The sequence below is a fragment of the Peromyscus eremicus genome, chromosome 14, assembly GCF_949786415.1.
Source record: "Peromyscus eremicus chromosome 14, PerEre_H2_v1, whole genome shotgun sequence".
Classification (NCBI taxonomy): domain Eukaryota; kingdom Metazoa; phylum Chordata; class Mammalia; order Rodentia; family Cricetidae; genus Peromyscus; species Peromyscus eremicus.
In genome coordinates this window covers 62,291,783-62,306,757 of record NC_081430.1, presented here as the reverse complement: position 1 = coordinate 62,306,757, position 14,975 = coordinate 62,291,783, and the positions used below count along the sequence as shown (strand labels likewise).

The 14,975-nt window shown below is 38.2% G+C and overlaps 1 protein-coding gene across 1 annotated transcript; it reads left to right on the top strand.

Moving 5' to 3' along the window:
* Positions 1-573: 573 nt before the first annotated feature.
* On the top strand, positions 574-12,636 carry LOC131923961 (Ig heavy chain Mem5-like). The gene is made up of 3 exons (XM_059279179.1): positions 574-619; positions 724-1,074; positions 12,320-12,636. The coding sequence occupies exons 1-3, from the start codon at positions 574-576 to the stop codon at positions 12,634-12,636; spliced, it is 714 nt and encodes a 237-aa protein (XP_059135162.1).
* Positions 12,637-14,975: the final 2,339 nt, after the last annotated feature.

Here is a 14,975-nt window from a genome sequence, read left to right as displayed (position 1 = left end):
GGCAAGAGAGGAGGGAGGGGAGACTGTGGTTGGTTTGTAAAATAAATGAAAAATGAATTAATAAATAAAATGAAAGGGAGTTCCCAAAATCATGAGGCAACAACACTTAACACAGGAGCTGACTAAGGCAGTGCTAAGTACATCAGTGTTGAAGTCCACACAGTATAATAGAAGAGCTCCAGAGCATGTCACAAAGCAGGGTCTACTACCATTTATAAGAGGACATGAAGAATTGGGGTGAAATTAACCATAAAATGCATCTTTTGTTTATGAGTAGTAAATGAAATAGATGATACTAAATGTGTGCCAAGAAAAAATAACTTAGTATCATATATAAAATTTTCCTACCATTATCTTTATTACCAGACTCCCTCAGCACATTTAGAAAATAGAACATACCATCTCTCAGTGCCAGCTACAAAACTTGTTATATAGCAAGAAGACATGCAAATAAGGCCTCTCTCTTCTCTTGAAAACCAGGCCAGCACCAACCCTGGAGCTCAGGCAAAAGCAATCAGCCCTGGATTACCAGGTTTCCCCACTCAGTGATCAGCACTGAACACAGACCACACCATGGATTTGGAGCTGATGTGGGTTTTCCTTGTTGCTCTTTTAAAAGGTAATTTATGGAGAAACACAAATACTGAGTGTGTTAGTGGACATGACCAGGAATCATAGTGAGTCTTTAAGGCAGTATACTAACAGAATTCTCTTTTTTTGCAGGTGTCCAGTGTGAAGTGCAACTGGTGGAGTCTGGGGGTGGTCTGATACAGCCTGGGGGATCCCTGAGACTCTCCTGTGTAGCCTCTGGATTCACATTCAGTGACTACTGGATGGACTGGATCCGACAGGCTCCAGGGAAGGGGCTAGAGTGGGTTGGAGAAATTAATAAAGATAGCAGTAAAATCAACTATGCACCATCCCTGAAGGATCGATTCACCATCTCCAGAGACAACGCCAAGAACACTCTGTACCTGCAAATGAGCAGTGTGAGATCTGAGGACACTGCCACTTATTACTGTGCTAGAGACACAATGAGCGGACTTCAGTATAAACCCAGACATAAACCTCACTGTGAGGCTGCTCAGGGCCACCAGGGGGCGCACAGCACACAGAAAACAGGTTCCCTCTAGGAGTTTATGCAGACAAGATTAGATTAAGCATTCCTCTCAGGTATCTGAGCTGCAATTTTTCTAACAGTTTCCCTGAAATTCTCTCTACATGCATGTTCTGAAGGGATCCAATGTCCTCAAAACATTACATGTTCTCCTTGTATTATTTAAAAAATTTGAGACATAATATCTCATGAACAAAATGCCAACTGACAGCTTTGAGAACATAAAGTACCCTATTTTTGTCACTGGAATTACATGGTAAGGACATTCCTGATTCTTCTCATATTCCAGGCAGAGTTTTGGTCAGAATTCTTGAGTATAATAGCACAGAGGTTTAGGGGAAACCAAGATGAGGATGTGGCCAAGATCATCCGATCACAAACCCTACTAGGTCTGAAACCTCCCCTCCTCTCCCTAAGGACTGTGCACTTCAGGTACAAATGCAACCCAGCTATGGTTTTAGCAAATTCAGTTTATTACTCCACGACTTTCATCTCTGTTGATCATGTAAAATTGTAGAAACTGATCATTTTTAAAAAACATCACGAGAAGTGAAATATCCCTACCTAAACAATCAAAAGCACACAATTTTCCATTGTCATCAGAATCCATCATAGACACCCTTCCCTTCACTGTCCATGGATCTATGCAAATTGTCATGGATCTATGAATTGTCAAGAGCCAGGGAAGAGGACCAACAGGCAGCATTGGAACTCATAGAACATGGCTTGTTTGCCAGCAAAGCTTCCTCAAATGAGCCTTGAAGAGGCGGAGCCCCAAGAACTACATGTCCACAGGACCTCATGCTGTTATTAAGCACAGCTCTGCTTACTGCCATCATGGCCACCATGTCCCTCCTCATCTATGAGTTGTGTGAAAACTCAAAGGGGTTTCTAGCACCTCACTGTGCAGTGTGACTTGTACTTAGAATAATAGTGGTAGACTTTTCCAACCATTGCTACTGGAGCAGATTAATGATTCAACAACCACCCTTAGGAAGTATTTAGACATGTAGATTATTAGTAAGGTTAGGTTAAGAGGTTTTTGTTAATGGTTTTGATGTAGAAAATCTTGGGAAAATTTTAAAGTTTGAAAAGTCACACTTTTAATAGTTGAGTGAAAAACTTGTTAAGATCAAGAAACAAAAAGAAAAAGGTAGCCTGTTATTACTAGCTAAAATGCCTTTTTTGCTAGGACAAGTTAGGGATCAAAGGTGATTTTAATTCCTTTTACCCATTTCTGCCCTCGGCTTCCTGATATGATTTAACATAGAAATGACTGATTGTTTTAATACATAAAAGTTTGATTTGTGATTCTTTTTGGGCTTTTTTTTAGATGATTACCTTTTGAGATAAACAATAAAATGAATGATCCTTTCTTTGCACTGCAAAATGTAGTCTGCCAATGAAAGCACTGCTGAGAAAAGTACCTTGCTTAAACTTTATTAATCCATAACAAGAGATTAGATGTGAATGTGTGTGGGTTCTTGGGGATAGCTTGTTTTTCACCTATAATACACAAAATGTTAAATCATGAAAGGGAAATGAGAAACACATTGCTTTTCACCTATGTTCATTATAAACACTCATTTGGAAAATAGAAAGAAACCATGTTGTAATTCTTACAGAATCTGAAAGATTTTTCTGGGGTATATAAGCAGTAAAGGAAAGAAAAATCAACATAGAAGAATAGAGAGAGACCCTGAAGAAGTGTGTTTGTGTGTTTGTGTGTGTGTGTGTGTGTGTGTGTGTGTGTGTGTGTTTCCCTTTTTTTTACTGGCCTGGAGAGTTAAGTTTTGCTCTGCTCACTATCCTCAGAAAATATAGTTTTACTCCCTTAGATAAAAAGTTAATTGAGTGATTAGATGCCAACTCCATGCTTCCCCTTTAGTTCCCAAGCTTCTGAAAGATGGTCTTTGCAGCAGCAATGAACAAGACAATAAATGCTAAAGCCAGACAAAATCCACACATGGAGGAGGGGAACTGGGCACAAAGTCTCACTCTCAGCAATGAAGCCATTAGCTATAGTTTTCTATAGTGGAGTGACACCAGGTATGTCAACCGCACTACAGGCAAGGCCCCACAATCAGTAGTTTGACAAAACCTCATGGACTGCATTGGGTGTTTTTGTGTTTTTTTCTATTTCTGCTTTTATTGCTAAGTGAGAAAAAGAACTTGAAAGTGGAAGGACAGAGAAGTGGAGAAAAATCTGGGAAGTATTGAGAGAGAAATACTATCTGAAAAATAAAACTTAAAAAGAAACAAAACCAAAACACTATGTGTTTAGGACACCAATATGACCAATTCAGCAATTATATTCATGTACCCTATTCAAGTACAATCATAGGCAAATACAGTAGACATCAACAATGAATTTCCATACTATCACCTTTGTTAAACATTTAGTTTTTAAAAGTCATTGACTGGCAAATATTAATTTCATGTATCAATTATTTAATCTTGTGTCTAATTTATGAACATGGTGTGGAAACAGAAGCACAATCTGTTAACATGTCTCACACCATTATTTATGGTTCAAATGTGTAATATATACCATTAAACATTTTTGAAATATAAATCCCACCTGTATCGTCTCTACTGCAAATCTGGGATTTGTGCTCTTCAACTATCGCCTCCCCTTCCCACCTCAGCCTCTGTGAATCAGAACATGCTCTCCATGCCAGGATTTCCACCTTTTCAGACATGTAACTAGGCCAGGCAGCATTTCTTCCTGTGCCTGGGTTTTCTCACTTGGTGTAACTAACTCAGGTCCATTCTGTTCTCTCACAGAATAATATATTCTTCTTGTCAAGGCCATACTGTATCAGTAATTCTTTATCCATCCTTTCTACTATATTCAGTGATTAATTCCTTCTTAATCATTTTTATTGTATTTTTGTTCATTTTATATATCTATACATGTTTTTTCATCACATTCATCAGCCAATCCTTTGGCCAACTCCTGGATTCCCTCACCACACAAGCCTATTCCTATTTCATAATGAGGTACATTTCTTTCTTGGCTCCTGTAAATAATCATGCAATTGTTGTCCTAGCTGGTATATACATCTCATTGACACATGTTCCTGTCTTTTATACAGAGCACACTTGTGATTGGGGAAGTTATGACGATGTTATTTTTTGTTTGTTGAAGGATATACCTCAGTGTAACCATTCTTATGTACAGTAAAACCAATTAAATACCCTTATCCAGAGATGTGTGATAGACAGTCCCTGCTGTATTTAATTTGTGATTTGGTGATGATTCAAAATTTATGTGCTTCCATATGTAATATATATATATATATATATATAATAACTATTGTTTAGAAAAATATCTATCTGATATGCTTAGATCTATTTGAATTTTCTGTGCTTGTAACTGAATTGAGTTACCAGCATATTGGCATAATGGTATATAGACTCATAATCACATTTATGCTATGTAAACATTTTTAAATATCCAATACCAAGTGGTCATTCCTGAATCATATACATGCAACACTGAACAAACTCAACATGTTGTATGTCTATATTTATACATATATGCGGATGCATGCAGATATCTACATGAGTGATAGTAGCAATTAGGAAACAGGCAGAAAGGAGTTTTTAAATGCAAGATGACAGAAGAGTTGGGTTTGGGGGAGAAAGAAAAAGTATAAAATTATATTTTAATAAAAATATTAATTAAAATATTTTTTCAAGGCTGTGTGTTTTCTTCACTTTGTTCATGAAATTTCTGCTATGCAGAAACTTGATTGCTGAAATAATCTTAGTTGTGGATTCTGACTTTTGCTCTTTATATTTGTCTTTCAATAAAATAATTTCCCCAAACAACATCTATGAGACTGACGTCTATTTCTAGAAATATTACTATTTCATTTGTTATGTCTCAGTTATTCACAAGCATTGAGTTTGTGTTCATTATTAATGTGATATAATTGTATATCATTTTTCCCATGGATAACCAGATTCACAATTATTCCTACTGATGAAAAACCTTTTGTTCACTTTAATACTTTTCAGTGGGCTTTCACAAAATCAGTTGCTCATTGCATTTGTTTAAATATGAATATGTTAGATGTTAATGTCACAGGGGTGAACTTGTGATGGTTGCTTTTCCTTGTTAGCTTGACTTCATTAGAAACCACATAACAGTCTTACTCAGAGGATGTGATGGTGTTTCTACAGAGGTCTAACCGAGGAGGAAAGACTCACAGTTTACAAAGATGGCATCTTTATGGTCTGCAGGTGAGCACTGATTAGAATAATAGAAATGAGAAAAAGCATATCCACAGTTAATTAGTCTGTCTACTTTCTGATCTATACAGATGGGAGAAAAAGAATAAAAATCATAATAGAACGCTATTAGAGTTTTCATGCCACATGATGATGACCTGAGACAAACAGTTGTGGCTACAGACCATTTGTTCCCTGCTGTACATTCCATTGGACAATACTGAAGGGAATGTTTACTCTGTGACAATGTATATAGGAAAATATTATATATATATATATATATATATATATATATATATATATATATGCTTTTCTTATTAACTGGCATTCCAATCCACTGATTACTCTTAGCTTTTAGACTTTGTGACTTACAATAATATTAACACAGTAAAGGTTTGCAGTGTTCTTGAGACTGGAAACTCCACTCACTGGTTAAAAGCACTTTCTGCTCTTGCAGAGGACCTGAGTTGTTTCCCAACACCCAAAGTCATCAACTCATAACTATATGGCATTATTGCTCCAAGTGATCTGTCACCCACTTCTGTCTTCCACAGCTACCTGCACCCATGTGCACATGCACAAAGAAATGCACAGATACACATATGAAAATAAATATCAAAATTGGGGGGATTCTAAATGATAGACTAAGAACATTTTGAATTATGAGATGTCAGATCCTTTGAAGAATATGTGCAAAATATTAAAAGACGAAACTAAAGAGTTTATTGTCAATTTGAGAGGGAAACATGAAATGACTGAACTTCGTGGTAAACTTGGATGGAATTCTAATCAGCCAGGAAAGTCTTTTGTTTGGTTGGGCTAATTATCTCTGATAAATATCTTTCCTCTTTTGAAAGAGTGTGCTTGCTAAATAATGAATTTTGAGAGAGAGAAAAGGTAATAGAGACACAGAGAGATCATAAAGTAGGTTACTCAGATCACTCAGGAGAAACCAACAGGGTTAACCTGTTTAAGGCAGCCAGCTGGAGTTCCCACAATGGAAGAGCCCTGTAGAGAGTAGACTGTCCTCTTGGGTAATGCTTCCAAATTAAAGCACAAACATGCACAGAAAGATATGGCATCATCAAACCTTATCAAATCTCTTCTCTTCACATTGAGGAATGTGTGCATCAGGTTCATATCTGACTCTGCTGTACTTTACGTATTTCACATTCATACTCTGTGTGTCCCATAGTCACTTCTGCTGTTTTGCGTTGTTCAACCAGACACAAATCTGATCCCATGTGTCTAAAGAGCTGGGCAGTTCCCCAGGAGCTCAGCCTTTGCTCAGCATTTGGCTCTTTCAAGGCGTCAGGAAAGCCTGGTTTGTGGTGTTCTAACTTCTTGTTGCCTAAGATACTTTAGCTGCCCCTCTTGAATAGATTCTAAGGGTTATTAAAATAGACATGATTACTCTGATGAGAAGAGCCACCATCTCCTAACTGTTGTGAGTGGAGCAGCAATCAACATAAAACAGAAAAGGTCTGTGGAGTAGGACGTCCAGTCCTTTGCACATATGCCAAGAAGGAGTATAACTGGGTCATGTGATGGAACTACTTTTGGCATTTTGAAAGTTAGCCACACTGATTTCTGTGGTGGATGCACCAATTGACTATGCAACCAATGGTAAGTGAATTCCCTTCTCCCACACCCTCCCTGGCATATTTGCCAGTTTTTTCTTTATTTTAGCCATTCTGACTGTGATAAGAAGAATCCTCAAAATAGTTTGAATTTGCATACTCATGGTTCCTTAAAAGGTGGAATACTTTAAAGATATTTCTTAATCATTTTATTTCTTCTCTTGAGAACTCTGGCAAGATCTGAACCTTTGTTTATTTAATAAAACTTTGTTTAACAAGAATGTTAACCACTTATTTAATTTTTGATTAAACAAGTAGGAGAGGATATATCTTACATATAATGAATGACTAATAACCTCAGGAAATTTAAACAACACTCGTTTAAGAGCTTTATACATAAAATATTGACATATAGTGGGGCTATTTTTCATCCTCTTTGATAAATTTTTCATTGATATTGGATCACTGACTGAGACTACAATGCATCATCTGTGACCAAGACCTTCACTCCACACACACTATTACCACATGAATTACATGTATATATCACTCTACCTTTTAACAATTTGTCTTTTCTAAGGATGTTTCCATATACCTGTGGTATCCCTCATATGTCCACACTGGTTCACAGTCCTCTTATAGCCTCATTATTTCTTACATGAATATTCCCTCCCATTTCCCCATAACCTGACATATTGTAGTGCTTCAGGAAGGCTAGTGGGGATTATTGGTAGTAGAATAACTGGAGTTTGATCAAAATGGGACATGATTCATAACTGGCCATTGCATGCAAATCTCCCATGGCAAACCTACTTTAACTGTGGATTTTTGGGAATCAATCAAAGGGAAGTCCAATAGAGCAATGACTCTTGGTTGTAGTTATTTGGAGGGATCTGAGTCCACCCAAGTTCCACAGTATTGATTTCCAGGATTGATAGGATAAGGTTCTTCAGCCAAGTCCTCCATCCTTTGAAAATTCCACCTTAACTTTCGCTTGATGGATCAATATCACATAAAATTCTTGGAATAGTATTTTCCTGCCCTAGAAGCAATTGCCGAGAAATGTTTTTTCTTATTTTTAGGATATGAAATAGTATCACAGGAACAAACATTAAACATCATCTCTGAGGTAAGAAATGTCCTTACTCATATCACCATGTAATCATGGTTAAAACAAATTTAACTGATGTTGGGGTAGACTGAAGGCCATTAAACTTTCCTCTAAATTACAGTTACATATTTTCTCCTCCATGTAGTCTTAGGAGGTAATAATGTACATATTTGTTAAAGGGTTAACTGAGATTAATTCAGATAACTCAATCTACACAAATCCTTGATTCGACAAATAGGATTTCAATGCAATTGTTTCTTTGGTCTGATATTTACATCCTATCTGATTTTCATAGACCTTTGTTCTTGACTCTTCAGAGAAACTGACAATTGATTATTAAGGAAGGTGCTAATAAATTAGTGTAGAATTGCTATGCAACCTATCAATATTATTTCTTGGGGTCTATCCAAATAAATTAAATTATCATATGCAAGAAAACTATCTACACTTTATATAATAATACCTATATGCTTGTTGTATTAAACTTAGTATTTTGAACTATTCTTCATCTATTCCTAACGTCATTTTCACACGGTCATAGGAAAGGTACTGCAGAAATGATTTCAGGTTCAACATGAGTGACAAGTGAGGGCAGCTGATACACCTCAGTAATACAGTGCTTACCTAGTATATTTTAGGCCCTGGGTTCAATCAAAAATGCCCTCAAAGAAAGAAAAGTGGGGGTTGGGGAGACAGCTCAGTTGCCAAAGTAGTTGTACAAGCAAGATACTCAAATTGATCCCTAGTATCCAAGCAGAATGCTGGGGTTGGCAGTGGGTATCTATAGTTCCAACACTGTGGGACAGACAAGTAGATCATTGAAGTTTATAGACAATTCACTTAGGCTTAATTGATGAACTTCATTTTCAGTTAGAAACTCTATTTTAAGGATGGCTTATCAGGTAGTAGTTGAAAGACACCCAAAATCTACCTCTGGTCTTTTTATGTGTTTATACACACAAGCACACTTACCTGTGTCCACAACTGTACACATCCACAACACTTAAGCACACACACACACACACACACACACACACACACACACACACACACAAAGAATTAAAGGGAACACTAAATGGGCTTGTAGAAAGAGGATCAATACTCAAAACAAAGAGTTAACATTTGCTCCACCAATTTGCCTCATTGTGGTATACCACAAAATACCAAAGTTTGGAAATTCTATCAGAATTGATATACAGATAGTCATTGCCTTATAAGCTATGACATTCTACTGCAGAAATCATCAACTCTTGAATGACTGAACATATGTGCTATTTCCATAAAATGCCATGCAGTACTCTCAACATTTAGCATGCATGTAGTGATTTCTATTCTGCAGTGTGAATGAATCTGGAGGAGATTAAAAGTGAAAAGGAACATATACTATTATTTTATACATCACATTTCTGTCGCCATGAGACTCAAGGCCAGAGAAATTTATAGAAACAGGCAGGCAAATGATGAGGAGGGCCTGGGAACATGGGGTGTGAATAAGGGATCATAGTTTTCTGATGTAATGTTAGGAAGTAGAGAGCTAGGGTATCCCCGGCATTGCAAATGTTTTAATTTTCAAGGTTTCTGATCATTGAAATGTTTACCCATGTGAATTTCCCACAAAACTTGAGCATGATGAACAGATACAATTAAATGACAAACAATGATTTGAATGGAAACTAATAAACCTGAGAATGGTACAGTGAACATATCTGCATACTTCCATGAGGAAAACATACATGGGATTCTCTTTTTTTTTTTTTTTTTTCGTTTTTCGACACAGGGTTTCTCTGTGTAGCTTTGCGCCTTTCCTGGAACTCACTTGGTAGCCCAGGCTGGCCTCGAACTCACAGAGATCCGCCTGGCTCTGCCTCCCGAGTGCTGGGATTAAAGGCGTGCGCCACCACCGCCCGGCTGGGATTCTCAATGAGGCTCTGAGATGATGCCACTGTGAGAGAGATAGAAACAGAGGACCCCAGAGACTAAAATGTCTAGCTCTTGTCCTGTGTGAGACATGTATAGACACATCTAAGATTAACACTCTAAGCTACATCACTAATTGTGACACATCTGTGTCCACTCAGACCAAAAATCAATTAGCATCACAAAAGGAATTATTTAATTTATCATAAGAGAAGTCTTGTCTCACACAGAGCCATGCCTGCCCTAGCACATCAGTATCTGACAAGGGCTATATCTAAATGCTTCTGTTTATCCAACTGTTTCAATTGCCACAAGAAGTCACCTATGCTTATCCACATGTCAAGAGCAGAAGAAAAGAAAGACATGATTTCAAGTCATAATCTGAAATTATCAGAAAATTATTTAATTCTGCAATCTCATCTTCCTCAAGTCCAAATCATGGCGTGACTTTGAGACAGGACTTTATCACTGACAAAATGTTTTATGTAAAGGGAGTCAACATGATGCTCTGACCATCAGAGTGAGACCAGCAAACTGCAGGGAGCCAGTGATACTTCAGGGGGCACCAAATCTCTATGGCTTCAATTGTAACCTTAAGGCAGGTGCACAGAAGGCCAGAAAGGAATTCCAGTCAGCCTTGACTTCCTCTCCCTGCCCAGTATGCAGAACAAACTGCAGGACTTTGAAGCTGGCAATTGTTGACTTCCTTTGACAAATAGCATTTGTGCTACAAGAACATTGATGGTGCAGCACAAAAGTCTGGTCTATGTGAACAGCACACTTGTACTCATTTCTTTCATTTCCTGTCTCACTCCACTGTTTTTGTTTTTCATCCTGTTATAATTGCCTGTCCTTAATCCACACTATCAGCACATACTAACATCCACATTCAAACAACACTGCTTCACTTTAGGTCAGATGTAAGATATCCCTAGTATCAACCCCCCAGGCTGTTCATAACTCTGCTTCTGATGACTCCAGGCTCTGTATGTTTCAATCACTCAATATATTGTTGCCCTTTGTATCTCATTACAAGCATCAAATATGAAAGTAGGTAGAATCGGATTCCTGTAATGATGTGCAGTTAAGTTTGGATTGTAAAAGAGGAGAAATGAGATTAAAATGAACAAAAGTTTTTTATGAAGTTTCAGGTTATGCAGAATGAATGGTCTGTGCTGGAGTTTCTTCATATTTGAACACAGATTTATTGTCAGTTACAATACTGCAAAAAATAAACCTAGATTTTATATTTTCACTTAAGATTTTTCACATAAGTTGATTTATTATGAAACTATTCTTTGTTTTCAAGTTCTCATTATTCTAATTATGTGTCTATGTCTTTTGTGGGTATAGGACATGAGTGTAGGTGCCCAAGGAGACTGAAAGAGTTGCCTCCCCATGGAGCCAGTATTATAAATGGTTGTGAGCTACCCTATGTGGGTGCTAGAAATCAAAGTCAAGTCTTTGGGAAAGAAGTACATGTGCATAACTACTGATTCACCTCACCAGATCTTTAAACTATTCTTTATTGTAAAGTTTGCTTCACCATTTTTATTACACTAGTCTTTAATTTTTATATTAATATAAATACATCATTTTCTCCAAGCTTCCCATATAACCCTTATACTTTTTCAAATTTGTAACTTTTATTAAATGACTTGTGTAAAGGAGAGCACATACTTCATTATTTTAAATATAAATGCACTTTATGTCTAGCTGCCTCATCAAGAATGGTTAGATGCTGATATGGGAGTGCAGAGGACCCTAAGAGTTCAAGAACAGCACCCATTTAGGAGCAATAGGCAAGGAAGGACTGCTGCAGAAGTCTCAGTGTGCAGAGAGCAGTCTCCACTGGAAAGGATAAAGTCACTGAGTCTGAGCACAGAATAGGACAGGCACAGGATGAATGGGAGGCATGGGCCAACGTTTCCCTGCTAGACAGGATCAATCAGCAAGATTGTACATGAGTGAGCACATCATTGTGTAAACCCAGCTCAAGCTAAGGCCTAGGGGGACAACACAACCCACCTGAAGACATGAACATCAGACACTGAAAGGGATATGGATCTTTGTATATTTGATTGTATGTCTGGTTTTGTTCAATGCCTGGTCATATGCAAATCTGCCCTATGCAAAGCCTTTAGAGTAGAAATCTGAGGCTCTCCTCCCTCACCAGCAAGGGAATACCTGATTAGTCTGAAGAAACTACTGTACCCCAAAATCATACCTCATGGAGTGGGTGTGGAGGCTCCTTTTCCTGCTGGCAGCTGCCCAAAGTAAGGCATCAGAGCCTGGAGCTGTAGAGGAAACTGAGGCAGTTCCATGACTCCTCACTTTCCCATGTTTTCTCCACAGGTGTCCAAGCACAGGTTCAGCTGGTGCAGTCTGGACCTGAGCTGAAGCAGCCTGGACAGTCAGTGAAGATCTCCTGCAAGGCTTCAGGATACACCTTCACAAACTATGGAATGAACTGGGTGAAGCAGGCACCAGGACAGGGCCTGAAGTGGATGGGCTGGATCAATACCTACACTGGGAATCCAACATATGCTGAGGACTTCAAAGCTCGGTTTGTCTTCTCTTTGGACACCTCTGTCAGCACTGCATACCTCCAGATCAGTAGCCTCAAGAATGAAGACACAGCCATGTATTACTGTGCGAGAAACACAGTGTGAAAACCACATCCTGAGGGTGTCAGAAACCCTGAGGGAAGGTGGTTCTGCTGTGCCTAGACAGCAACAAAGAAAATATCCTGCCCTTGGTCTTTGACTATGATTATGAGGTTAGTGGTTTTAGATACACAGAAAATTGGTCTCTGTTCTTTGATGGAGTATTCTCAGTGCTGTGTTGAGAGAAAAGTCACATAAAAAGGAGAGGGGGCATTGTATAGCACCACTAACTTGTTATAAAACCTACAGTTATTATAACACATCCCTATATAAATTTAGTAAACTTTCCACAAACAATTCTAAAATTGTGTATTAGAAACATTAACATCAGCCTCTTTCATGCTGTCAGAGAAGGTGAACGATGTGGTGGTCTACAGGCTTCCAACAGAGAATGGAAAGATGGAGAAGACAACTGTGCTGGGAAGTGCTGGCCTGCAGAGCAGCCACTGTAGACAACAATCACCCACAGACACCTGTGCCTGCCTTAGGTCTGCTTGGGTGTCACAAAGTGAATGTGAGTATTTGAAGGTAAAACACACACACAACCTAAGAAGTGAATATTTACAGATGTTCAAAGGTGTGGTACAGTGAAATGTAACACACACACACACACGCACACGCACATGCACACGCACACACACACACACACACACACGCACATGCACACGCACACACACACACGCACACACACACGCCCACATGTAAATATTTTCAGAAATTATCACTGAAAAAAATGATAAGAAGGCAACTTCAAGTGTAAGAGGAAAATATAAGAAGAAAATGTTGTGGTAGTAAAGGTGAAATTTGAGTCTTGAATCTGAATTTTCATATGTAGGTTAGACATGGTTGTTGTAATCCAAGTTCTCAGGGCATGGGTGGGGGGCTTCTTTCAACTTCACTCAACATTTCCATTTGCAGTCTTAATAATTATTTCTTTCTAGCTTTCATGTTCACTGACTTTATTACATTGCAAAATTCCATCTTGATGTGTTGTAAATTGTGATTATTTTTAGCTTCAATTGTCCAAGTTACAAATTTGGTATTTTTCTCCAGAGAAGCCTGATCCTAATGTGATAATTTATAAAATTTAGACTCAAATTCTTTTTCTGTTTCGGCCTTTTCTCTATTGTGTTATTTTGTTATAGAAAAGTTCTGAAATTTTGAAACAGAAACATGGCATTCCATTCTCAAATTCCCCATGTTTCTACATTATAATTTATAGAAATGTTGTGATAGCTATCTTTTCCTCACTATGTGAGATATCAGGTCAATTATCTAAGAAATCATATTTTTCAAAAGGGAACATCTGTGCTGACAATGATGACATTACCTTTGCAAAACATGGGTTATTTCCTTTGCTATAGATCATTCTGCATGGAAGATGCTGCTGTGTTATCACATCCTTTGTTCTGAGTCTCATACATTTGAAATTATTTGATGAGTCTCTCTTTTAGTTCAAATCATCTTTATTTTTCATTGCAGCCTTGTACAACATTCAGCAAAGGATTAAGTTGTGGCAATGTTGAGACATTAATTTCTGAACAGAACTACCCATGTGTCAGAATACCACGTGATTGTCCTCTCCTGCCTTGATTTCTTGTGTATCTCTCCAAGTCTGATTGCCCTACTTTGAGTGAGCTCTGCTGAGTGCATAGTCATGAGGCTTATAAATACAGGAAGCACAGGGACTGTGAGAACCTTGCAGGCATCTTGATGTTTAGTAAATTGCAACTGCAGTTGGAGGCATAGGGATGAATGGTTCTGGAAAAGCCAGGAAGTCTGATAGCACTGGATGGCAGGAACCTGGAGGAGTGGGAGGCCTATTGTATGCAACAGCAATGTGTCCCCAGAAAGTTCAGAGAAGCAAGAACATGACGAAGACTGCCTAAGATGTGGAAAGAAGCAAAGACAACATGATAGGAAGGAGAGGGAGGTCACAACAAAAGAGTAGGGAGTGGGAAATGAAGGGGCTGCACTACCTGGTAGTTCAGGGAAGAGAAGTCTCTAAAGGGCCATGTGGTGGGTTTTTTTTTTTTGGTAAGAAAGAGCATACCTAGCTGCTGGGCAGAGAAAGGGAACTCCTTGGCAATCTGGAGAGCAGAAGAATATGGCACAGAAAGGAATTCGCTCACCTGGTGCCTTAGGGAAGTCACAGAAGAGGTGGGAGTGCCTTTTGAATGGCAATGAACTGCCCTGTGTGGTGAGAAGGGGACTTGGAAGTGGTGAACACAGATCTTCAATGTGCTTTTATTTTGAGCATACAATAATCTGAGATACTGTTTGTATTTGTGTAATGAAGTTATTTAATTATTCAGGATCAGTCTTTGAGTTTTATGCATGCAATA